Source organism: Rhinolophus ferrumequinum, chromosome 25 (assembly GCF_004115265.2).
Source record: "Rhinolophus ferrumequinum isolate MPI-CBG mRhiFer1 chromosome 25, mRhiFer1_v1.p, whole genome shotgun sequence".
NCBI lineage: Eukaryota > Metazoa > Chordata > Mammalia > Chiroptera > Rhinolophidae > Rhinolophus > Rhinolophus ferrumequinum.
Genome location: NC_046308.1, coordinates 7,837,060 through 7,863,650, shown reverse-complemented (window position 1 = coordinate 7,863,650; position 26,591 = coordinate 7,837,060). Strand labels below are relative to the sequence as shown.

At 48.9% G+C, this 26,591-nt stretch overlaps 1 protein-coding gene across 3 annotated transcripts; it reads right to left on the bottom strand.

Annotated features, from left to right (window-relative positions):
* Positions 1-773: 773 nt before the first annotated feature.
* On the bottom strand, positions 774-25,294 carry OAS3 (2'-5'-oligoadenylate synthetase 3). 3 transcript variants are annotated; one of them, XM_033098122.1, is made up of 16 exons: positions 25,160-25,294; positions 22,507-22,789; positions 20,656-20,831; positions 19,342-19,577; positions 16,702-16,855; positions 15,739-16,068; positions 14,307-14,589; positions 10,991-11,166; positions 9,936-10,186; positions 9,371-9,515; positions 8,497-8,670; positions 6,847-7,132; positions 5,620-5,795; positions 5,036-5,274; positions 3,942-4,089; positions 774-3,742 (listed from the first exon to the last, which is right to left on the bottom strand). In XM_033098122.1, exons 2-16 carry the CDS (start codon positions 22,664-22,666, stop codon positions 3,731-3,733), a joined length of 2,946 nt encoding a protein of 981 aa, XP_032954013.1. In that variant the 5' UTR covers positions 22,667-22,789; positions 25,160-25,294; the 3' UTR covers positions 774-3,730. The 3 variants fall into 3 exon arrangements, with proteins under 3 accessions (XP_032954013.1, XP_032954012.1, XP_032954014.1); XM_033098121.1 differs by lacking the exon at positions 25,160-25,294 and adding an exon at positions 24,083-24,712; XM_033098123.1 differs by lacking the exon at positions 22,507-22,789 and having other exon boundaries at positions 25,160-25,270.
* Positions 25,295-26,591: the final 1,297 nt, after the last annotated feature.

Sequence of the window (26,591 nt, the reverse complement as noted above, 5' to 3'; positions counted from 1 at the left end):
AAGGTGCTTACATATTCTCGATGGCAGCCGGTCAAGACACAAAAGCAAACATCCCCCAGTTCCACCACATGGTGGTACGTTCCCAAGCAAACAGTCAAGCGGTCCATTAAATTAGGGGTGGAGCCCATTCCCTATAGTCCACAGTCATTCACCAGGGCTGTGCGTTGGCCTCACAATCTGTGCCCTCTCCGCTGGGCGAGGGCTCCAAGTCCTCCCCAACCTGGGGGTGGGGGCCTCAGCAAGCACTTCCCAGCCCACGGGGCTGCAACGACCTTCGCTTTCTCCGGCCTCTGCTGGTTGGGGAACCGTGCACGTCTTCCCACCCCTCCACGGGGTCCAGCTCTCCGGCAGCTGCTCCTCCTGGTCTTCCTGAGACTGAGCTTTCATACATATAAACTGCTCCATTACCTTTTGGAAAGTTTCGGCAGACACCACACCCTGCTCGCTGCGCCATTTGTCATGCAGGGTGTCAGGCGGGGTCTCTGCTCCCGCTCCCCACACAATAACGCAGGATATGGTGAGGCCAAAAAGGAACACCCACGGAGCCATAGGTAGGGGAGTCACACCACTATATTCTCGCTGGCAGCATCTGCCTCTCTGCAATCCGCAACCCGCCCTTGCTAGCCCCCATTTGCTGCTAGCGGAGCCACGGCAGTTATATTAGTGGCCAATGGCTCACTGGTTACAGCTGACAGCCAACTAGCCACAGCTGATGGCCATCCAATCACAGGTGGTGGCCATTTACTACCTGAGCCAGCACCTTTCCATGTGAGGCCGAGAGCCTGGAAACTGCACTCCACACAGGGGCTGAGCTGGACTCAGGTTTCATCTCTGCCACTGGGCAAACCCAGGTCCCAGAGTGGTCAGCGGGTGGGAGCTTGTGTGCCCAGGACCTCAGCACACATGGACACCCGCAGTGCCTCATCAGGCACTCACCCCACCCAGCAAGGACAGAAAACAGGCTCAGCAGCACACAGGTCAGAGAGGAGACAGGTGTGCAATTCCTGGGTCCAGAGCTGTGAAAATGAAACGCCCACAGGGCTCCCACTGGCTGCCTCTGTGACACAGACGCAAACATCCCCAAGGTGTGGGAAGGTAAATTTTATAGGTCAACTTGGCTGGGCCATGGTACCCTGATATTTGGTCAAACGTTATTCTAGATCTTTCTGCAAAGGTATTTTTTTAGATGAGGTTAACAAGATCAATGGACTTTGAGTAAAGCAGATTCCTTTCTGTGAGTGGGCCTCCTTCTGTTGAGGGCCTTCACTGGAAAAAAGATTGACTTCCCCCAAGGAAGAGGGAATTCCACTACAGGTGGAGCTGTAACATCAGCTCTTCCCTGGGCCTTCCTCCTGCCAGCCTGCTCTGCAGAATTTGGACTTGCTAGCCCCTGTAATAGCACCCGCCAATTTCTTAAAATAATTCTCGCTCTAGATCTAGACATCCTACTGGTTCTGTTTCTCTGGAGAACTTTGCCCACGAAGGATCCTTCCCTGCCCTTGTCTGATGTTTAGTATAACACCACCAAGAGGCTCAGAGAGGTAGAAACATTTGCCCAAGGTCACACAGCCACTAAGTTGTCTGGCAAGTTCTAATTCCACACTACCCGATTCCAAAGTCTGTGCTTTATTTATTATTATTATATATTTGTGAGATGAGTGTTACAAAGAACTCTTATATCCTCACTCAGAATATTTCACATTTCCCCTTATTCTATAGGTACCTCTTATCAATGTTATTATTACATTTGAGTGCATGTTGCAGATATTACACCCCTTTACTTTTTTAAAAAATACTTTGTTTTTCAGAGCAGTTTTAGGTTTACAGCAAAATTGGGCAGAAGGCCCAGAAATTTCCTACATATGTCTTCCCCCACTATCGACACTCCCCAAAATGGGACATTTGTTACAATTGAAGAACCTACTTTGACACATCGTCATCCAGACCCCTTAACTCTTGTGTGCCCTAAGAACATGGCTGCTTTCTCTCTGTCTCCTGGTCCTCCCCTCTGGGATGGACCACGCCCGCACCCACCCAACAGATATTCATGGTGCTTCTGATAGGGACGCAGTGCTGGACATGGATGCTCGGCCCTGGGCATCCATTCCTCCCTGTGCCACGGCGGGAGGGGGGAGGGGGGGGAAATGAAACGTCCACTTCTCAGACTCCCTGCAGCCAGAGTTCTGGCTGTAATTTTGACCATGTTAAAGGAGAGAGGCAGAAGCCGCCTTCCTGCCATACTGGTGGCTGCCAACTTCTGAGAGATGTTTGTGGCTGCCGTCCTGGGTCTGGACCCCAGTTTCGAGGGTGTGAGGCAGTAGGGATGGCTGCAGCGGCGTTGGCAGAGGCAGCAGCAGCAGCAGCCTGACTTCTGATTTAGCCATGGGAGTCTAATCTTGAAACCAATAGTCCGGTGGTGGCCTCAGCCTCCTCCAGCCGGTCCAGGGGTTTTGATGGAATCCCTTGCTGCTTTACGACTCCTGGAGTATGTTCTGTTTTCCGTGCTGAGCCTTGACTCAGTGAGACATTGTTGCTGGACTAGAGGTCAGCAGCGCCTCCTGAATGGACCTGGTGGATTTACTCTGGAGGGCAGAGAGACACAGGCTGAGCACTGTTGTTTGGGTATTGGCTCACGTTTAGGTATTTGGGATGGAGGATCCCACTGGTGGCATTCCAGCAGGTCAGGAGAAAAGACGGGAACACAGTAAAAATCCAAGAAGGCAAGTAGGACATGGCATCAAGATGTAGGAACTGGGTGGATGAGTGAAACAGGAAGGCTGAACAAAAGGAGGCCTCCAACGAAAAGGCATCCAGTGAAGTGTCCAAGGAGACGGACTGCATGGCATGCGTGCCCCCACTCCCTCTGTCTGTGTCAGTAGCAGACAAAGCTAGCCAATCTGGACATGTGCTCCTGCTACCGGCTGAGCTCAGAGAGCTTCTCAATAGCCTAGACACATACTATAGATCTGTGAGCATCTTCTTCCTGCATCCAGTCCAGACACTGCTAATCAATCATGGCACTCAGGCCACTACTTTCCTTTATTGCATCAATGGCAGACATCACTAAGTGATTAGGTCTCTCTTCCCAACTATGTATCCATTCTTCAGGATCCTTCAACACCTTGGGCTCCAGGCAGCCATGACCAACTGAGTGTGACTGAAAAATGAGATGAAAACCCTGCCATCCCCATGAAAAGTTCTTGAACTGGGAAAGAAGAGGTCACTGGGAGGTCAGGGATGGGTTTAAGAGGAGGAAGGATTTGAGCTGGTGTGGATGGGCAGAGAGAAGTCAGGGAGGACGAGGACATTCTCGGCAGGGGCAGGGAACAGGGTGGATGCAGCTGAAACTGGAGAATCATACGGGTAATGGAGAAGCTGGAAACCCAACCTGGTGCCAATCTATGGAGTCTGGACTCCAGTGTGTAGGCAAAAGGGAGGGGGGTATGTGAAATGGGTAGTACCTTTCTGAGACAAGGGGAATTCAATGAAGCTCAACTGGGCTGGATAAGCAGAGTGGGCTTCCGGGAGGAGAGAGCAGAGCTGGGAGGCAGAAATATCAGTTGGGAGGCTGGACTGAAGAGTAGAGTGGATTCACTATCTCTCTCTCTCTCTCTCTCTCTCTCTCTCACACACACACACACACACACATATGGCAGGTGCCCCCAAGTCTCCCCATGCCGAGGGCTGGTGTCCATCTGTCCATCTGGTATGACCATTGATTTTCTGGGCTTCACACAGCAGCCTGTGGAGGGTTACAGAAGTTGTTAGTTACCCTTAGCTTTCCTTGAGAAGCCAAGACTACATGGACAGACAGGACACGGAGGCATGGGGGCACACCGGGCCCTGACTGGGCCCTGCCCCTTTGGGAGGAGTCATGCCCCTCCCCTGACCACACTGCTCCCCAGCAAAAGATGCTCCTTGCTGTACCCTCGGTCTCTCACCTTCACTGGCCACGGCTGGATGGGGTTGCCATCCCTGCCCGTGCAGCACAGGGCAGTCATGCAGGCTGTAGCTTCCTTGGCCAGCAGGTCCCAGCGGGCGTTGTGGCCCAGGTTGCCTGTTGGGTCAGCTGGATCCAGGATGATGGGCCTGCAATTCCCATCCAGGGTCAGTCTTACTTCTGGCAACATTTGGGTGTCCCCCTGTGGGATTGGTTGGACCAATTTCCTCCCTCACCCAACACTCTGCAGGGGTTGGACCAATTTCCTCCCTCACCCAACACTCTGCAGGGATCAGAGGCTCCTCTGTGCTCCAGGCACACACACTAGAGGACAGGCTAGAAAATAAGCTACACATAGGCCCCTTCTGCCTTCTGCATCCAGGCAGACATTACCAATCAACCAGGCTTGCCCCTTCTGCATGTAAAGCAAGCACTGGTAATCAACCACAGTTAATCAACCACAGCACTGGTTCCACTACTCTCCCTTCCTGCACCTGTGGTAGATGTCACTAACTGATGAGGCCACTCTTTACAGCTGAGCCAACTCACAACCGCAGAGAGCTTTTTAGCGCGTCACTCGAAGTAGCCACTACCCACTGCCTGGAGAGGCATCACAAATCGATGAAAGCCTCTCTGTTGTCTCTGTAGCAATTCAGAGTCGGGCAAAATCCCAAAGAATGAGACATGCTTATGTTACCTGGTGGGTTCACAGGGGGGGTCACCAGATTTAACAAATACATATAGAGGATGCCCAGTGAAATTTGCGTTTCAGATAAACAATGAACAAGGATTGTTTTTTAAAGCGTAAGTATATCCCAACTACTGCGTGGGACATACTTACACTAAAAAGGTGTTCACTGTTTCTCTGAAATCCAAATTTAACTGGGAGCCTTGCATTTCAACTGGCAACCCTCTTCACAGGTGACCAGGAAACTGACTGCCTGTTCCTCAGGTGCTAAGCCTACCACTTCTAGAAAAGAGCTCAGTTCTAGAAAGCGGATTTTCCTGTCTCTGCTCTGTGCCCTCAGGAGGAGAGAGAGTGAGTCACCCTAGACCTGAGGCTCTGGGCCATGGGGCGTGGGCGTGGGCCTGAACCTGGGCTTCTGAAGCTGCTGCTCCAGGAAGTCTTTGATGGTCTTGTTCTCGTAGTTGTAGTTGATGGTCCAATAGACACAGAGCTGGCGGTACTGGGTGACCAGCTCCAGGACAGTGCGAAAGCCCTCAGCCATGTTGAACTGGGGGTCCTTCCCGCCCTGCTCCCAGGCATACACCGTCAGGAGTTCCAGCCCATGCTGGGGGGGCAGGGAGCCTTTCCCCTGGGGCATCTTGTTGCACTGGGGAATGAGGAGAAAGATGATGTATTGGCCCGTATTGGCAATGAAGAGTTATGGGAAGGGACCCTCTCAGAGCCAGCAAACCCACCCCCAAGCTTTTACTGAGCACCTACTATACCAGATGCCTTGCCTTGCATTATCCCAGCAAGTCCTGTGACATGGTTACTCGTAGGCCAGCCCTATTTTACTAAGAAAGCTAAGGTCCCACAGCTAGGACAAATCCCTCTTTCTGCTCCACCAACCCAGGGTTCCAGCCAGGGCTGGGCCTGCCCCCTCCCAGGAAAGCGCTCCAGAGGCCGAGCCTAGGGCCACTGGCAGGGCAGCCCCGTCGTCCCTGAGCCAAACCTGCTGGTACCAGTGCTTCACCAGTCGGATCAGACTCTTCAGCTTGGTGGGGCGAGAGAGGATGAAGTCCCGCTGCAGCTCTGTGAAGCAAGAGGAGTATTCGCCCGCGTTGTGGAAGCTGTGGATGAGGTCCACGTAGACCTGAGGGCTGGGCCTGGAGCGGGAGACCAGCTGGCCTGGAAACAGAGGCAAGGTCAACCGCACTTCATTTCCCAGAGTCAGAGTGGTGCCAACGAAAGTACTTCTGAGATCTCCTACTTGGGTATTTCCTTATGGGTGGTCTGGGACCCCCCTGCGAGGCCACGGGGTGCCCTTAGGTGGAGCACAAACGTGGCATGACCCAGTGTGAATGAAATCCACGGTGAGCATCTTACTCCCTTTTCTGCCCCCTTACAACCTACATGTTTCCCCAACATGGAGAAAGTCTCAGCTGGGAGCTAACATGTCTTCAAGGCTCTCTGACATCTGCTCATCTCTCTATCAAAGGGACAGAGCCTCCTGCAGGTGATAGAACCATATGTGGTGAGAGATGACACCACCCTTCTGGTTCCAGTGCACTTACAGGCATTCCTTGAGAGTCAAGCTCTCACTCTCTGAACTGAGGAATTGAATAGATTCCCGATAAATTTCTGGGTCAATCTCTCCCTTGCTACTTGTTTTGCAAAATACAGGAACCAAATACTTTGGGATACGGGGGATTCCCTCACTCGGCAAACTCTCCTGTCCAAAGTCAGAACTGAATAGATACAAAGAGATGTGGGTCTGTTTTGTTCAGGGATTTATCTTCAATGCCTGGAAGAGTGCTGAGCACATAGTAGGTGCATTTATTGATTGGACTGATCGAATGGGTCTGTAGCAGGTGGGGGAGGGAGTACACAAATACTCGATGCACTGAAACCCTTTGATGTCCTTCTCATCCGATGGAGACACTGAGGCTCAAGGTGGAGGACTCCCTTGTTCAAGGTCATCCAGCATATTGCTGGGAATTGCTGGGACGAAAACCCAGCTCAGGGCCACTGCTAGTCCATGTAGCCCCTTTGTGTAAATTAGGAAAAGGTGCCCCTTTCTCCAGACACTTTGCAGGGAAGTTGTGATAAACACACACACCTACAAGACTGACGATGTGAACAGGTGTGGTTTGGTTGTGCACTGCACGACCTCTACAACTACCCCTAGCAGCCCTGCCTCTGCTTTTCTCCTGCTCGGGACTAGGCCCGGGCACCTCACCGAGGGCGTCAAAGGCTGGCAGCACGTCGAAGTCCACACTCTGATCCAGCATCGTCTGGGACGCCAGCGAGAAGCTCAGCACGCGGGGATTCTCCCACTTGGAGATCTCGAACTTCACTTCGAACTGCTTCTCCTGCTGACATGCCTCCAGCTGGGCTCGGATTTCCGAGATGATGTCTGCCCGCCTGTTTCCTTGCTCAGTGAACTGGCTGAAGCAGCTGAGGAACACCACTAGGTCGGCATCCGAGCGGCCTCGCAGAGCTGTGCCTTTGCCTGAAGAGCCGCCCTGGGGAGGACATGACAGGTGGCTTGACCCCGGCAGTACTGCTTGACGTCCTCCTGCCAGAGCCCATGGGCTCTGGACTCTGAGTTAAGGACTTTCTGTGTGACCTTGGGTAAGTCACCTAACCTCTCTGTCTTACATCTTTAACATGCGGTTACAACATGGCATAGTTGTGAGAAAAAGAAATGTGCAAGGCATAAGTTTAAATCCTTCAACGCAATGTTCCTCACTGTATCATGTTTAGGAGTTGGGAGGGATTTGAGAATTTTCTTTTTCTTTTTTTAGGCCTGCAGTTGGATCTCAAGCTTATCTGCATCAGGAGAGCTTTTAAAAATGATTGTTGCCTGGCTCCTATGCCCCTGACACTGTGACAGGCCTCGTCCATATGATGGTCCCTGGCATCACTAAGCTTAATTTTCCTGGGAGGGGGATGGGCATCAGTATATATTTTTGTAAAAGCCTGTGTGATTCTAAGTGAAGCCACAGTTGAGAACCAGTGACTTAGGCTACCGTCCTGAAGTGTTATGGATGAGGAAGGCAAAGATCAGAGAGGGGAGGGCATTTGTCTGGGGTCACACAGCAAGTCTCCAGGCCTGGGACTTGTCACTGGCTGAATCTATGCTGATACTCTTTCCAGAGCTAACCTGTGTCTCCCCGTGACTCCAATTGTGAACTGTGGTCATATCTGGTGCAGTGGATAATGTGACTTTTTGTACACCCCAGCATCCTTTCCACCTTCTGGGATCAGCATCTGGGTTTTCTTTGGGGGATTCATCCCTCCCCCACACTTAGCCCATGAGGTCCACACGGGGCTGACTCCATCATAGGACCCAGGATTGGCCAGTCAGCGCCTGAGGTCTCCCTGGTGCTCATGATTGGTTAAGGCATATATAGTCAGGCTAATGAAACTCAATTTTAAGACTTCTTTGAATTTTGAGAAAAGAGAATTCCTCTTTCTAGAAGCTTAGAGAGGCCAAAGACCATCATATGGACAAGGGCTGTCCAAGATAAAAGACAGAGCCAAGAGCTAGGAAGAAAAGCTGTGTCCTGATGACCTTGCAGAGGCTCCTGGATCAGGCTGTGCCTGAAGGCAGATCTACTCCAGGGCTTTCCATTTATATCAGCCAACACATTCCTTTTCGTTGCTTCTTTTGAGTTGGCTATCATGAGCAACCGAAAGAAACATGGTGGAAACATCTGGGCCCTACCTTAGCCATTCACCCATGAGCACATTCTATTTTCTCCTCTCTGCTTGGCCTTGTGCGGGTTTCTGCAGGGGCCACAGAAGTGGGTAACGCTTGGCATGGGCCTAGGAAACATCACCAGCATTCAGGACCCTCTTTGTCCACAGCTCTATGGGGACTCACCTTGACCACCTTGAGCACTTTGATGGGAGAGTTCTGGAAGCATTTTTCCCTCAGGAATGCGCAGATGGTATCAACAGCCTTGTTCACTTGAGTCAGGAACTGGCGGTCGGGCTGGAGGAATTCACTGATGAACTTGTCGAGGTCCCCGGCTGGGGTTTGGTACAGGAGCGCGGGCTGCAGAGAGAACCCAGGGAGGGCCAGCTCCAGACGGATTCCCTGTGAACACCCAGGCCCCGTTCCTAGATATCCTATGAAGATAAGGCTCCCACTATCTCCTTTATCTCCTTTTTCTCCTTAACTAGTTGGCAGATTGCAGCATCAAAGGGACCAGAGTTCAAGTTCTGGTTCTACCACCACCACAAGCCTGTTTCCCCATCTTTAAATGGGGGCGAGAACGAGGCCCAGGCCTCACTGGATTGTCTTGCGTGTTAAGCACAGGCTATGAGATTACGTGACAAAATAGCAAATGTGATAAAATCATATCCTTTGGGAGCTGCAAATGGCTATTGTCTTAAGTGGGGTTCCCCAGAAGCAGGGCCTGTGACGGGGGTCCTTGGGCATGTGACTAACTGGGGCAGTGCTTGCAGGAGGCAGGAGAGGGTGGAGAAGGCTCAGCTGGAGAATGCTTTTTCCGAATCCCACAGGCAGCTCTGGAGCATGAATTGCATCATAGAAATGGTCCTGCCTTGAAACAAGGGCGGGCCTTTTGTGTCCATGTAGCTCAGGCACTGGCTGGGATGGAACAACCTGTGCCTTGGCTGCCAGCCATCAGCATCCAACTCTCCTAGCAGCTGGAGATACGTGCACCGGCAGGGAAAGGGGATGTAGGATGGGGCACCAATGGCGTCTGCCGCCTCCGGGCCCCGTCTCTTACCATCACATCCCAGGGCTGCACAGGCGTCCCTTTTGTACTCATCCAGCAGGCCTGCATCTCCAGGGCTGCTGCTTCCTGGGCCAACAGCTTCCAGCAGCCCTGGCCCACGTTCCAGGTGGGGTCGGCAGGATCCAGGACCAGGGGCCTGGGGGCAGAGTGGTTGGGCAAGCAGGTGGGAAAGGTGGGAAGCGGTGAAGGAGCAGGGCAGTGGGAGAGACCGAGAAGGGGCATGGGGGCTGGGGAGAGGGAGAAGAGCATCAGGACCTTGAGGCTGGCCCAATGTTGCCCAAGTGCAGGAGGGCCCCTGCCTGGCTGCTTTGCTCCGAAAGCTATTGGGTGGCCCTTAATTTGAGAGATGATATTGTACTGTGTTAATAAAACGGGCCTTGGCTTCTGGAGGGCTCCTTGTCTGTGCTTCCTCAGCAGAGTCCCGAAGGAAGCAGAATGAGGAGTGGGGCTGGACCACCCAAACCCCACCCTGGACCCCTCCTGGATACAGTGACTCCAAAGCGACAACGGAGGAGAAGGATGATGCAGGGCAGGAAATGAGGTAGTGGGTCTGCACCTGGGTTTCCGAAGCTGGCCAAGGAGGTGCATTCGGAGAGCTGGGTCCTCAAAGCTATAGTTGACTGTCCAGAAGACACAGAGCTGCTGGTGCTTCTGGACAAGCCCCAGGACGGTCCGGAGGCCTTGGGCCATGCTGAAACGGTCCTTCCCACAGCCCCGTTCCCAGGCGAAGATGGTCAGGAGCTCCAGGGCATAGGCTGGGGGCAGGGAGGCACAGGCTGGCCGCTCTCCTTTGTTTTGAGCTGCAACCTAGGTCACCCAAGGCCAATCAAAGCATCAGGGGATGTGAGCCCCTACCGTGTGCCAAGCATGGTCCTAAGCACTTGCAGAAGGCGGGGAATATAAAAAACAAAACCACAGAAAGAATGGAACCTTAGGGATGGCTTGGCTCACTCGTCTCATTTTACAGATGGATAAACTGAGGTCCAGAGGAGGACAGTGACTTGTCCGAGGTTACACAGTGAGACCAAGAATCTCAGCCTTGGTCTTTGCTAAGAGTGTTTTCTGGAAGGGTGTATGGGGTAGATGTATAGGAATGGGGGCTGCAACATATTCATCTTGGTATCCCAACACCCATCACAGCAACAGTGGGTGCTCAGTGGATGTTCGTTGAATAAATGAGCGCATGAATGCGAGCTGGCACTCAGAGAAGCGTTTAGTGAGGGAGCGTTGAAGGATGCTCAGGATTTAGCACAATTTGCAAAGAAGATGGTGATTGGGGAACAGCATAAGCAAAGGCTTGGAGGTGAGAAAGAACAAGCAAAGCATTAGTTACGTGAGGAGAGAGGAGAAACAGACGGCTCGAGAGGGACTGTGAACCTCACCAAGGTAATGAGGTTCTTTGCACTTGATGAAGACAAGGTTCTCTCTCAGCCAGGGGCTTCCGGGTCTGAGCAGGATATGGAGGATGGAGGAGGAGGGCCTTCCGCTTGGAATGGCCAATGAAAAGCAAAGGAGGGAGGCGTGCCGCAAAGGGGAGGATCTGATTGGCCGAGGCAATTGCCATGACAGCAACTGCTTCCTGGGAGAAGCAAGGGAGTGTGGAGGTCTCACCTGATGGTACCAGTGCTTCACTAGCAGAATCAGGTTCTTCAGCTTGACGGGGCGAGTGTTCACAAAGTTTCTCCGCAGGTCTGCGAAGCAGGCCGCGTGCTCGCCCTCTTGGCAGCCGCTGGCGAGGAGGGTTGAGTAGACCTGGGGCTCAGGTTTGGCGCCAGAGCTGAGCTGCCCTGTGGATGTTTGAAGCACCTTGAGTGCAGAATTCTAATGGGAGACAGCAGCATTTCCCAACCCAGCCACTCACCAGCCTTTAATATTTTAACATTAATTATATAACCTTGCCATCAATAATGTACAATCTATAACACAGAATAACAATCAGGACTATTATTATTTCTTAGCACCAACTACACACGTGTGCTGGGTGCTTTTCAGTAATTTTCACGAACCCATCCAATAACTGCAAGATGGGTAATCTTGAACCCAAACAAGCTATATAGGAAAGCGGTTAAGACAATGAGCTTTGGAGACAGACAGGCCTGGGTTCAAACTAGCTGTGAGACCTTGCCTCTCCGAGTCTCGGTTTCCTTATCTATAAAAGGGAGATAATAAATAACATCTATCTCATAAGGCTATGGTAAGAATCAAATGAGATTTACATGTAACGTGCTTAGAATAAAGCTTAATAAACATTAACTGTTGTTATTATTATCTCCCAGAAGAGAAAAACCATAGAAAAGAAACTGGAATGAGTCCCACCCTTCTCTTTCATAAGACTGGCACTCTGGAACAGATGTCTTCTTGAAAGGTGATTTAAAAAGGTCACCCACTAACAGACAGAGGCTTCAAGGAAGCTTGCCATCAGGACTCTGGGTGGGAGTGGGTGGGAAGAAAAGATCCCCCATGAGAAACTGAGATCCCAATCCAGATGTGAGATCCAAATTAACAGTATGTGCACAGTAAGGAAATCCCAGGCTATTCAATTGATGTAAGATTGGCCTGGGAATTACTGAAACTCTTGGAGCTCAGCTAGAAGCAAAATAAAAACTTGGGTCCCTGAGGATATTTCTTCAACCCAGAGCAGAAGGAACTTCCACAGGACAAGGAAAGAATACAAAAGCTCCACATATCCCAGAGATGAACTCACAATAAAAAATTACAAACCACATGAGAAGATGATCCACCCTGAGGGAGAGGCAGGCAACACAACAAAGAGGAGAATGAACACTCCAGGAATTTGAGAATATAAGTCCATCTCAGAGACTAAAACAAGAATATTTAAAATAATTAAAGAGAGAAGAGAGTCTGAAGCCACAATGAAAGAATAGGAGCCTATGAGCAAATAACAGGTTGATTTGAGAAATAGCTACATAGAACTTCTACAAATGAAAAATAAAGTCATTGGGATTTATTACAAATTAAGGAAAGGTAGCAGATTAAACACATTTGAAGTGAGGGAATTGGAAGATAGATTTGAGCAGCTGGCAGCCCTGAGAGATAGAGCGATGGGAAATAGAGAGATGAAGAGACGTGGAGGATGAAGTGATTTAATAGTAATTGCAGAAGTAGACAATAGAGAAAACATGGGAGAGGCATTATTTGAAGAGATATTGGGAGATATTTTCCCAAAACTAAAGGAAAAATTGAGTTCTCGATTCCGAAGCACAACAGATTCCAAACAGTATAATTATAATAAAATAATCTATAATACAGACATATCAGAAACTGAAGAATACTATGAACAAAAGAAAGTCTTCAAAGCTACACAAAAGGAAAACAAAACCACACACATCATCATCATCATTATCATCAACAAAGAAATAAACTGACAGCCGACTCATCGTCAGCAACCGTAGAGGTCAGAAGACAGTAGAAATGGAGGAGAACTGTCAAATATTTCCTTGAAGAGTGAAGCTGAAACAGAAAGGATTTTAGACAAAGTCTGAGAAAATGTATCACTCATAAACCTTTCTGAAAAAGTACTACAGGATGTATTTCTGTAAGAAGGAAATGAATCCAGCAGGAAGAACTGGAAATTAAGAAGCAATGGTGAGGGGAAAAAATATTGCCACTTATGTTCACAGATTTTAATTAGCACAGGCTGTAAAAAAACAAAAGCAAAAGAAAGTAATCTTCCCCCGTGTTAACCTCTTGTATGTTAGAAGGCCAGAAAAACATTATCAAAAGACCAGTACAACTCTATTAATTAGAATGAGGATTATTACTTAATGATAAAAGGAACAATCCAAGAAAAATATAAGTATGTACTTACGCATTTCTTAGTAACATAGTCTCAAAATATTAAAATCAGAACTTTTCAGAATTACAAGGAGAAACTGACAAAGCTCCATTCAGAGCAGGAGACTTTAAGATACCCTATTCATAAATTGATGGACCAAATAAGCAGAAAATAAGTAACATAGATCTGAACAAAGATGATAAGCTAGATCTAAAGGAGCTACATAGAAGCCTGCATTCAGCAAAGGAAAGTGTGCATTCTTTTCAACCTATGTTGAAAAGAAAACCTATGTTGAACCTATGTTGAAAACCTATGCAAGTGTGCATAGGTTTTCAATGGGGAACCTAGGAAGTGCCAACAAATTCCAAAGAATTGATATCACACAAGGGATATTTTCTTTGTAAAAATATAAGTGTCTAACCACTGTGTTGAACATCTGAAATTAATACAATATTGTATAATATTATATATCAACTGTAACTGAACAATAAATTGAAAAAAATAGAAGATAACTAAATGCCTAAAGCACACAAACCCCAAAAACATTCCATTGGAAACCCACTTCCAAATATTCATGGATGAAAGAACAAATCAAAACGTCATAATTAAAAGTATAAAATACTTAGACCTGAGTGATAATAAAAATTATACACATAAAACATTTGCTATGGACCTAAAGTGGTACTTTAAAGGGAGTGTCTAACCTTACTTGCATTTATTAAGATTGACAATTACTAAACTCAGATTCAGCTCAAAAAGTTAGAAAATTAACCATAAAGGAAACCCTTCAAAATAAGGAAGGACATTTCAACATATAATTTCTTAGGAAAAAAAAAAAAATCCCAAGCAGATAGGGAGAATCGTTAACATTTGTGAAATCAAAATTGGAGTGCATGGGTGTGTGATGTCTATATAGTTTTCTGTATGTTTGAAACATTTTATAGTTAAAACTTTTGTAAATTTAAAAGCACTAAATAGTTATGAATTGATGACGGTGATGACATTAAGTACTTTTCAATGCTTAGTAAAGTAGGGGAGTTAGGATCACAAAGAAGATTGCAAGCACCCTGTGATTTCCCTGGTCCCCTGGGATCCCAATTGGAGACAAGGCACTGGCTGGGCACCCCTCACCCACGGCATCAAAGGCGGGTAGCAGACTGACGTCCATCCAGCTTTCTAGGGCCGTGGACACTAGCTGGAACTGCAAAGCCTTGGGCACGGTCTGGTTTGGAAACTTGAGGCTCAGGCCAGGGACCGGATCCTGCCGCCAGGATTCCAGCTGTGCCCGCATTTCATCAAGGATCTCTGCACGGTAAGCCCCCTGGTCCTTGTAGGTTTTGAAGCGGTTGAAGAAGATGACGAGTATGGCATCACAGCCACCCCTCAGGTCTGTGCCCCGGCCGAATGAGCCCCCCTGTAGAGGAAAGGACAGGCCAGTGACTCTCTCTTAAGCCTCAGAGTCAGGCTGTGACCCCACCAGCAGCCCCACCTTTGTAGCCCTGAAACTGCTCTCTCACTGCTGTTGGGTCTGGGGGCAGGATGACAGACGCAGGCTGAACAAACCCTGTGGCTTCTGACTGTTAGAAGCCTGGCCGAGTCAGACTGTATCTGCCTGTACCTGCCTTCTGGCCCAAAGCCTGCAAAAGTCAGACAATATATGGCAACAGATAATGGGGATGGGAGGTGGGATGGGGCATGAAGTGGGGACAGGGATCCAAGATTTCAGCCAAACACCTGCAGCACCCACTGATTGCACATCCAGACCACGGGTTGCAAATTGAGGTTCCGGGGCCAAATGGGGTGTGTAGATGCACTCTGTTGGCCTGTTTCAATCAATCAATCAATCAATCAATCAATCATCAATCGATCAGTCAATCAATTCATTCATTCACTCATTCATTCAACAGGTATTTGTTGAACACTTATATGTATAGGGATGTAAGTGAATAAAAGTAACCTGTTCTCCTGGAACTTATATTCTATCAGGGAGAGAGGGAGGCAGTGACAGTCAGCAAACAGTAGCCCCCAGAAAGTGCTAAGTGCTGTGTGCAGGCCAGTAAAGTAAGGGTACTGGGAGTGGAGTGCAGGTTGCAGTTGCAAATGGAGCAGTCAGTCTTCCTTGAGAAGAGGACTTGGAGCACAGACTTAGAAGAGGGGAGGGAGGGAGCCAAATAGATGGGGGAAGAACATTCCACAAAGAGGAAACAGCCAGCGGGGATGTGTCCCTGATGAGACCAAGAAGCAGCCAGTATGGAGTAAGTGAAGGTCAGAGAGAGACCAGCGCCAGGCCCTCCAGGCCCTGAGGCCACTGTATTCCCTGAGGATTTTGAGCTGAGAAGGGAAGTGATCTGATCATGGTAGTAGTGGTTTAAAAAAATTGTATCATTAAAAAAAAAAAAAAAAAAAAAAGCTGGCACTTAAATATACGCCTCCAGCCAGCACACTACCCTCCGGGGATGTCCGCGTCCCCGGCCCGTCCTCAGCTGCGTTGCTGTGACTCCTTCCCCTCCCCACCGTGGTCCCCCAATAGGGTCCCATCGGTGTGTCCACCCACCTGACTCACCTTGCTGACTCTCGAGGCCTTGTGGACACATTTCTGGAGGAGGCGGCCCAGGATGACGTCGATGGCCTTGCTCACCTGCTTCTGGAACTGCGAGTTTGGTTTCAGGTGGTCCTGGATGAAGAGGTCCAGCTCCTTGGAGGGGATCTGAGACAGATCTACCCCAGGGGTAGAGGGGGTGATGCTGGCGGCCTCTAAGGGGGCAGGAGCTGGGCAGGAGGGCTGCCTGCTCCCTGGCCTTGGGTGCACAGCATCCAGACTGCAGCTGTCCTTCAGGCTCTTCTGGACAGGGTCTTGCGGGACGTGGTGGTCCAAACCCGAGTGTGGGAGGCCCTGGAAATTTGTTGAAGGAGCTGTCTTACACATGCAGAGTTTTCTACAGTGTTTCCCTGAAAATGAGATCTACCCCGAAAATAAGCCCCAGTTAAGATCGTCAGCCAGATGGACGCATTTAGTACGTTATGACGATGTTCCAAAAGATGACATGACTATATTTGAATACATGTAGATTGTTGTACATGAAAAAAATAAGACATCCCCTGGAAATAAGCCTTAATGCGTCTTTTGGAGCAAAACTTAATATAAGACCCGGTCTTATTTTCGGGGAAACACGGTATGTGCCTTCGCTCATCAGCCCCCTCCCATTGTATAGTCAGGGTGACTGAGGCTTAGAGAGGAAAAGTGGGAGGTGGCCCATATGCGCCTTTGGGCAGATTATAGAAAGGTGCCCTTATGGAGGGGAGAAATTATAAAACGTTCCCGCGGTGGTGGGCAGACACAGCTTGGTAAGCAGACTACACGGAGACACAGGCTTGGCTTGGTGATTAAATTGTTTTACATGCCCGCAGTCCCCATTTTTTTCAGTCTGTTCCACACCCCATGGCTCCCGGTGCACAGGAGATGCTCAGCAGACGAGCGCATACATTATCTGCAAAATCCAAGGATACTGGAAGCCCCCTCACTCACTGGCACCTTCCAGGGCTGCACAGCGCCCCCTGCTGCCTGAAGAAAGCACGGGCGGTCATAGCAGGACTCTGCCTCTTGGGCCAGCAGATTCCAGTCGCAGGCTGCCCCGTTCCCTACGTCCCACGTGGGATCAGCTGGGTCCAGGATCACAGGCCTGCAAATCCAGAGGGACAAGACGATTCTGGTTAGCAAGCTGGTCCAGATCAGGGGCTCTGGAGTCAAGCCGACCTGGTTCCAATTCCAACTCTGCTATTTTCCAGCTGTGAGACCTGAGGCAGAGAAATTACTTCTATGAGAACTTACTTCTATGCCTGATTAGATGGGCTGTGGTGGAGATTAAACGGGAGCAACGGTCCTCAACTCTGCCTGCACGTTAGAATCACAAGATACCAAGAGCGACCCCTTGTATCTCTGAGTCGATGACTTAGCAGTTTCATTCCTAGCTATAAGTCCAACACATACGCGTATGCACTGAAATACAAGGCCGTTTATCACAGCCCTCTTTGTAATAGCCCAGGAGTGGAAACAATCAAAATGTGCATCGTGAGTAGAATGGAAAACATATTGTGATAAATTCACACAACGAAATACTATTCAGCAATGGAAGAGAACGGACCACAACTACACAAAAGTATATGGATGAATCTTAAAGACTTAATGCTGAAAAAGAGAAGTTAAACAACAAAGGAAATGCTGTATGATTCCATTTAAATAAGATTTAAAAACAGAACTGCAATGACAACGGTCAGAATGGGGTGACTTTTGGGAGGGGTTCACGGGAAGCTCCTGGGGTGCTGGAATATTCTACCTTGATTTGGTGGTTTCACAGGTATGTTTATTTCATAGAAAGTCACTGTCATGCCGGGTATTATGCGGGGTCTCAGCTCCCGCTCCCCACATAAGAACGCAGGATACAGTAAGGCCAAAAAGGAACACCCACGGAGCCATAGATGGGGAGTCACACCACTATAGTCTCGCTGGAGGCTGGGTTGGAGACACAGAAAGCAAAATCCACACAATCTGCAACCCACCATGCTAACTGCAATCCGCTCTTGTCAGCCACCACCTCCTTGCTAGCCCCCATTTGCTGCTAGCGTAGCCACGGCAGTTATATTAGTGGCCAACGGCTCACTGGTTACAGCTGATGGCCGTCCAATCACAGTTGATGGCCATTTACTACCTGAGCCAGCACCTTTCCACGTGAGGCCGAGAGCCTGGAAACTGCACTCCTGGCTCTGTCCCCAGTCACCAAAATGTGCACTTGGGATGGTATGTTATGTTAATATGGGAGCCCCCTCACTATAGAACATTTTGTTTTAAATTTTTATTGGGGAATATTGGGGAACAGTGTGTTTCTCCTTTTCCGTAGTTTCTTAGCTCCTTAGCCCCTGGCTTTGATTACTCTTCTTATCAGTTTCTGAATCCTAGATTAAAGATTGCTCCTAGCCTGAATCACAGAATTTCTCTCAGGTAACTATTTAAAAGCCTGTGTCTTCCCAACATCCCCCAAGCCATTCCAGACCCCCGAGGCCAGTATACGTATTCATTATAATCACTGAAACCTAAAGTTCTTTCCAACCCATTCTGGGCCCAGTTCCTGGACAATTGATGCCACCTGAATGACTGCTTGAATGGCCACAGCCTTTACAGAGCTAATGAATTTATTAATTAAAATCTATTTTTCCTCATTTAGGGGCCTTGGGGATACAGAGGATACCCAGCAAGATTGTCAGTCCCAACCAAAGAAGCCAGCACGGTCTTCCAGTTGAATCTCGGGACCACTTCCTCTCATCTAAGATCAGATAGGGCGAGAGTTCCATGAATCCCCCAATAGGTAGGGACAGCTCTATGTCCCTGCCCAGCAGGAAGCAGATACAGAAGAAAGGACCTCCTGTCCCTCAACTTCCCATAGAGATTTTATGGGGAATCACGTCTCTCAACGAGAAAACAAGGCAGGCAGTTAGAAACAGGCATTCGGTCTCTGCATTACCACCCAAAAGACTTCCCCTCTCTGCCCTAAATTTCCCCTTTTCATTGTAATTATCTATCCTTATGAGGAACAAGTGGGTACAAAGATACCCAACTAGATTAAACCGGCCACTCACACCTGCACAGTTTTAAAAAGATGAGGTAATAGCTTCTTGTCAATCACAGGTGTCAATCAAGTGGTCCCACGCCCGGAAAGGAACAGCGCATTCTAGAGAAAAAAGGATGAAAACTCCAAGTCCTCGCCAGTCAGGCCCCTTTTTTGAGCCCAGGCCTTTGGTCCTGTGGGCCTTTTTGCCTTTTGAGCCTCTTCCTTTGTTCCTAATAATGCAACCTTGGGCCCTTGAGCCATTCTCCACTGCTCAGGTCCGCTCCTATTTCCTTGAAGTATACTATCTCTTCTAATAAACTGCTTTTTCACTACTTTACGCTGAGGAGGGCCCAACCTCCTGTAACAATGTGTCACTAAAACGTTCATGCACAAAACATGTAGCATATTTTTAAAAACTCCCACAAGTGGTTCTGATTTGCATCTGGAGCTGAATCCACTGAATTAGGAAGTGCACAGGTAGCGTTTGGCTTTGGCCCTCAGTAGATACGACCTGTTTTATATTTGTTAATTAGCTCAGGCACAGGTCGGGTCCTAAGAGGTACCTGGGTCTCTCAAGCTGGCGCTGCAAGAACCTCTTAACTGCAGGGTCCTCGAAGTCGTAGTTGATGGTCCAGAAAACACACAGGCTCTGATACTGTTGGATCAGGCCCAGGACGGTCCGGAGGCCTTGGGCCAGGCTGAAGGCATCCTTCTTACAGCCCTGTTCCCAGGCATAGATAGTCAGCAGCTCTAGGGCATAGTCTGGGGGCATCTCCCTCCTCGTCTCCTCTGGGCACACCTGTAAGAGGGCAAGGCAGAAGGCTCAGGATTAAGGGGAGGGAAGAGCTAGTTTTCTGCAGGACTTTGCTGGATCGCTCAGTCTCCGGGGTGGGAACCCAGCAGGCAGCGCCTGGGACAAGGTGCTGTGTTCCAAGCCTGTTCCAAGACCAACCTTGCGTTTCTCATCAGCCCTCACTGCCGGGCCTTCAATGGTGTGGTTGGCTCATATTCTGGTTGGGAAGGCAGAGGTATGAGATTCAAGGCCCCAGGCATGGAGAGCAGTCCAAGAGAGGTCAGAGGGCAGTCTGAGACTGTCACCTATTCCCCCCATGTAAAAGCATGGCAGAACTTGCCCAAGGTCACACAGCAAGTCGGTGGCTGAGCGAGAACTGGTATCCAGGATCTCCTCATACCAGACCTGCTTTAGCATGAGTGGTCCAACACCAGGACAAAGCCACGTGACTTAAGATTTGGGGTGGCCTGTTCCCTCTTCTCTAGTTACCCCTTCCCCAATACACAATAGTCTATCAACAAGTATGAACAGCATGGGGGGGGGGGTATTCCTGAGGTTGAAGTGGGAGGTGTACAAACTTGCCATTACTTTATACTACACAGAAAATATTCCACATTCCAGAGAGTTTCAAAGCCTAAATATGAAAAGAAAGTCTGAAAACCTTTTGGAAGGAAGCATGGAAGAATAATTTTAGAAAGTCAGAATAAGCAAAGGCTTCTTAAATAAGCCTCACAAAGCATAAGTCACATAAGAAAAAGATGAACACATCTGATTCCATTAAAATTCAAACCTGTTTGGTGACAAGAGACCTACAAAGTAAAAGGAGAAGCCACAGACTGGGAGAATAGCTTTGCATTATATTAACTAAATAAAAATCGGTACCCAGAATATGTAAACAGCTCCAACAAATCAACCACCAGAAAGCAGCGAACCCAGTAAAAAATAATGGACAAATTACATGAACAGGCAATTCCCAGAAAGAGAAACATGAATGGCAGCTAAACAGAAGAACATATTCTCACTGTCACGGAAGCATAAAAATCAGTCATCGGCCTGCAGCATGGATCCTGACTGGTGGCCTCACCTGGCGGAACCAGTGCTTCACTAGCAGCATCAGGTTCTTCAGTTTGGCAGGGCGCGTGTTCACGAAGTTCCTCCGCAGCTCTGTGAAGCAGGCCGCGTGCTCGCCCGCGTGGCAGCCGCTGGCGAGGAGAGCCGAATAGACCTGGGGCTTGGGTTTCACGTTGGAGCTGAGCTGCCCTGTGAGTGTGAAGGCCTGTGAGTCAAGAAGGGTGCCGGGGACACAGGATGGGGGGCTGGCACTGAGCTCAGCTTGGGGCGCTGGGTGAGAGTGAGGGGAATGGCGGGGGAGGGAGGATGGATACACCAGTATGGGCGTTGGAGGATGAGGACAAGAGCCTGGAGCTTCTCAGGAGGCAGGGAGGAAAGCTCCAGGCCAGAAGGGAGGGTCCCCAGGGGCCAGCCAAAGAAGGGCAGCCTCATTCCCAGAAGGTTAAACAGGAATGATGTTTCCAGCTGAGTCAGGAGTCCCTACCACCTGGCCATTCTTTCCTCCCCGAGGATCCCTCAGGCCATACGAAAATACCACTGGACATGCCTTTAATTAATTGGTGCCATGAGGAAAGGAAGCCATGCCAGAGAAATGTAAGGCAAGAGGTTCTGATTCCTTAGCAGTAATTACTAATATTTTCGAGCGCTTACTACATGCCAGGCACTGTGTGGAAAGTTTTACCTGACTCTCCTCATTGTATCCCCACCAAAATCCTATAATTATTCACCTCGTTTTATAGCTGTGGAAACTGAGGCACCGAGAAATTCAGTGCTCTGCCCAAGGTTATATAGCTGGAGACAGGGCTGGAATGCACAGCCAGCTGACTTCACAGTATGTGCCCACTTCCTATGGGCCTGGCTTGGGAAAAGTAAACACTCCATAGTTTCCTAGGTTCTTGACCTGACTTATTTGCTGTGTGACTTTGGGCGAGTTACTGTACGTCTCTGTGCATCAGTGTCCCTATTGGTAAAATGGAAGATAAGACAGTACTGGCCTCATAGGTTTGTTTTGAGGAGTTCATGAGATAAAACATGTCAAGTGCCTGGAATAATTTAGCATTTAATAAGGAGTAGGTATCCTGTTTAATATATCTGTACCTAGAGGGTAGGTATATAGGCATGGGAGAATGTGGCTGTCTGCTAGGACATCATAACTCTGGGTAAAGTCAAGATAGCTATCTCCCAGAGCATCATGGTAAATGATAATAATAATAATAATAATAATAATAATAATGTAATAATAATAGGAAAAATAGTAATAATAACAGAAATAAGAATAACAAATATTCCTACAGCCCTATCATCTGCCATGCACGAAATTCATTACATATACTAATGCATGCAGTCCTTCCAACAACTCCAGGACAAATTAGTATTGTCCTGTTACTATTATCTGCATTTTACAGATGCAGACACAGAAGCATATTATTATATTAAATCAAGCATAGGTATATGACAAAGGAAAATGCAAAAACCACGTGAATGCTTTTAAGATAAAATACAAGATTGTGCAGAATTCTGGCCTTGTCCCCAGACCCCTGCTGCTGGGCCCGTGTCCATTTGCCCTCTCCCCTGGGGTGTTTATGGAAGGGCTGAGCAGCCCTGCTCTAGGCAGTGACTGAAGGAAGTCACTCCAGTTGCTTGAGTGAGAGCCAAGCATCTTGACTCCAGGACCACAGATCCAGGAAGAGCTGGGCCTTCTTGGCCCTTGTCTGGTCCAAATACAATGTTTGGTTAAGAAATTGAAGCCCAGAGTGGGTGACCCAGGTCACACAGCCAGTTGTTGGCAAAACTTGAACTGGAAGCCCTGTCTTACTCTTCATGATCTTGCCCCCAACCCTGGAATGGGCCAGGCACCCCTCACCCAGAGCGTCAAAAGCGGGCACCAAGCTAACATCCATCCAGTTTTCAAGGTCTGTGGATTTCAGTCGGAACTGGAGGACCCCGGGTGTGTCCTGCTGAGGAAACTCCAGGCTCAGACCGGGGACTTTTTGCTGACACCAGGAATTCAGCAGTGCCTGCATCTCCTTGAGGATCTCTGGACGGCGAAGCCGTTGGTCCTTATAACTCTTGAAGCAGTCGAGGAAGATGACAAGTTCAGAATCACAGCCACCCCGCAGAGCTGTGCCCCGGCCAGAGGAACCTCCCTAGGAAAGACAAAACATAACTCAAATTCTACACTCTCCAATTCTAGTGCCCACATGGGCTGGCAGGCAACTTGAGTAAGGCAAGTCGGTTGGGTGGAGACTGTGGCTGCACAGCTCCCGACATTCGAAGCCAGGCAGAAATGTGGGTCCAGGGCAGCCAGGTCTGAGTTTTCAAGAAAAGCAATTTTTCTATGTAAATCCATGATTTCTAAAGGTTTGCAACCAGCTTTAAAAAAAAATTAAAATTGTTGGTGAAACAAATTCTGGTTTGCAGAATACAGGTTCGCGATCTTTGTCCAGGGTCAGTACAAAGCAGTTACGGAATTTGCTGAATTTCTGAGACCTTTCTGACCAGTGTTTCTTTCTGCAAAGCTTGCCAGCCCGAGGAAGGAATGGAAATTTGGGAAGGCAATTCACATTATTAGTCTCTGCTCTGTGCCTCGCACTCTGTCAAATGTCTGACACCTGTAATCTCATGTCCCTCAGGCACCAACAGTCCTCATGTGGTTACTACATGGTCACAGATATGGAGTGAGGCTAAACTCCAGGGTCCCCTCTACCCCACCTTGTTCTCCTTGGTCCACCCCAGGGCCCCTGAGTTTACACTGGTGATGCAGAAGCTCGTCTCCTTCCTGAGTCTGAGGCATCCTGAGGTCACAATGACAAAGTGACTAGAAGTAATCAGGCCAAAAACTTGCCTGGGCCAGTGGCTTAACCACACCCAGTCTGTTTCCCCATCCATTAAATAGGGACAATAGTCTACCTCGTTGAATGTGATAAAGTGAGATAAGACTCATGTAATGAGACAATGTTCACTGTCATTTGGTAATCTCTCAGTAAATTGGGCTATTCTGGCTATTCTGGCTATTACAGAGATTTATTATTTCTTTATTATATCCTTAGGGTCAGGCATAGTCTGGTGAGTGAGTGAGTGAATGAATGAATGAATGAATGAGAGGTGACCATTAGCAGCATAGATGCCAGAATCAGACTTTGAATCCTGACTGGAACTCTTACAGGCTTGGACATGTTACTTTAGCGCTCTGCGCCTCAGTTTCCCCATCTGTCAAGTAGGAGTTAATCAACACCTGGCAGAGCTGTTGTGTGCAGTAATATATTCTCAGGGCACTTTGAACGGCCCTGGAGCATGGTAAATGTTCTATGTAGGTGTTAAATGAATGAAGACTGATAAAAACCCGCCCCCTCCCCCATCTCAGTGGGCCCCGCAGCCTCCGACGATTGTCCCTGTTTACAAATGGAAACCCTGAGGTTGCCCCTCCCCCGGGAGCCCACCTTGGCGATTTTCAGCACCCGCCACGTAGGGGCAGCGGCGTCGCGGAGACCCCCGCGCTCTCTCAGGGCAGCTCCCAGGGCGCCGAGGGCACGCCGCGCGGTTCCCACGAACTCCGCGGGCGGCTGCAGGCTGCTGATCACCAGGTCGTCCAACTCGGTGGCGGGGGTGCGGTACACGTCCATGTCAGTGGCCCGGCGCGGGGACAACGGGTGGCACGGGTTCTGCGTGCGGGCTGTGGGCTCCGATGCGCTCGCGCTCTCTGGGTTTGCGTCCCAGGGTCTGCACGGTCCCCGGGTGCCTGCAGCGCCCTCTCCTAGGTCCTGCGCCAGGCGTGGGGCGACGGAGGGATGCTGCTGACCCCCTCCCCCCCAGCTTCCCCGTTTCCTCCCACTTTCTCCGGTTTGCCCCTCCTTTCTCGCTTTCAGTTTCGATTCTTTACGGAGCGCTGGGCTATTGCACCCATTTCCCGGTTCCCTTCCCTGTGGCGGCTTTCTCGCCTTGGCCTTCCCTCTCTCAGCACCGGGCCTCAGTACCTTCCCTGGGGGCCCCCAGCTCCGACAAACGACAAACGAAACACAACGGAACAAAACGCCTTTCCCGCAGCAGGTCCACAGAACACAGCATTGGCAGCGTTTAAGAAACGTGCAGGATGTACGTGAAAATTGCAGAATGCTTTTCCTGCCCTGCTTTACTTTTATCACTTCATTTAATCCTCCCCACAACCATGCTATAAGTGCTATTATTATTACACCCATTTCATAGGTGAGAAAATTAAGGTACAGAGAAGCTAGGCATTTGTCCAAGGTCACCCGGCTGGAAAAGTCAGACTGGATTGAAATCCAGCATCAGCTCTCACTACTACACATTATTCTTACGAGCCAACTCTTCCTAAATACTTTATACATTTAATACAATTCCAATAAAAATTACATTTTTTAAAACTTCAAACACATCATTCTAAAGTGTCTGTAAGACTTCATTTTTTTTTTTTTTTAAGTGGAGAAATGAGAAAGGAAAATCAGTTGAGAATGGTACCTCTCACACAATATCAGGTATTAAAACATTAGAAAGCTTACAAGAGTTCAATCCTTTGGGGACTGGCCAAAACTAGGCCGCTGGTAAGGTGCGGATTGGAGACCTGAATCTCCCTGGTAGCCATTGCTATCTTCATGGCCTGCCCTGTCTCTTTTCAGCTGCTTCCGGTTCTCCACCCAAGTGACCAGAATCTGCATGCTTGAACTCTTTCTCAGGATTGGCCCATGCCACAGACCATCCCCTCCTTATCTCACTCAGAAACTCATTAGTCCTCTGCCCCATCACTCAAGAATTCCGCATTTACTCTGCCTCTGAGGAAATCTCAGATAACAAAGAGTCTTAACAAGAGCTTCCTGAAGTCTGCCTTCACCGAAAGGAGATAGATGGGGTCAGAGGGTGACTTTCAGAGGTCAGACGGAGAGATGGTGGACTGCCAGTGTGTACGCACTGTCTATAATTTGAGTAGTGAGTGCCACGTCATTGGGGGTATTTAAGTATAAGAGGAAGACTTGTAGGTTAGATGTTGTGGAGGGGATTCAAGCCAGGTGCCTCTATACAGCCGTGATTTTCATGCTCACACATTAATCAGTCATAATCCTGATGCACGGGTCACTTAGAAATCTTCCATTTGAGATGGGGGACTGAACACACACTCAAGATCCTACTGAAATGACAGCAAAGATATATTAAAAGTATCATGCCACTCAACACGTTGGAAATTGAGAGCAGATGCCATCCAAGGACCAGAACATTTGAGGCATTTTTAGGAAGTAGAAAGCAGAAGGGTCACGATTGGATCAAGATGGTAGACTGATCATATGCACCTGCCTTCAACTCCCACCTTAGACCTCTAAGAATAACAGGCAAGCGATGAGAACATGTAATAATGCTGCTGGATCCTAAGTAGAGGTGCTTTGGTGAACTGGAGACTATGAAGCCCTGAAAGAGATGGGATTGGATGAAGGGTAATTACAACCCAGAGCACAGGACACCTGTGCAGGGCAGGAAGGGGTCTGAGGAGCTCCAGGGAGGGGCCCGGGCATCTCCCAGACAAAGGTAAGAGGTGTGCAGCGAGGGGGGTTGTGTGAGGACGGGGTGCCTGGGAACGCTAACCCAGGGCTGAGCTGGGGGAACCCCAACATGAAGCTAAGCACCCTGAGGTTGCCCCATGAACCCTGGACTTCAAACCTCACAACACACATGTTCTTTCTTTAAAAGGCTTTCAGCTGTGTCCTAATCTCCTCATCTTCATCTCCGGTGACTAAACATCAGCTCTTCCAGTTTTGTTTCCTCAGCAGGAAGTTGCTCAGAAAGTGGCCTTATTTCTGGGAACTCAGAAACTTATGTCTCCAGTGCTTCAATTTTCATATGATAATTTCCGTTGTCTCTTACACACTTGCTCCTCTGTTTCCAAAGCTCATGAATTTTTTCTTAAAGCAGCAGCTCCAAATACCAGCATCCCAGAGCTTTCTA

What these genes read in the sequence shown, in the direction of transcription:
- OAS3 (XM_033098121.1), bottom strand. Translation starts at nt 24,265, where the DNA reads ATGGACGTGTACCGCACCCCCGCCACCGAGTTGGACGACCTGGTGATC. An exon ending in TGAAGCACTGGTTCCGCCAG is followed by an intron (nt 19,578 to 20,655) that starts GTGAGGCCACCA and finishes GCCCTCTTACAG; the next exon opens with GTGTGCCCAGAGGAGACGAG. An exon ending in ACCCGCCTTTGATGCCGTGG is followed by an intron (nt 11,167 to 14,306) that starts GTGAGGGGTGCC and finishes AAACATCCACAG; the next exon opens with GGCAGCTCAGCTCTGGCGCC.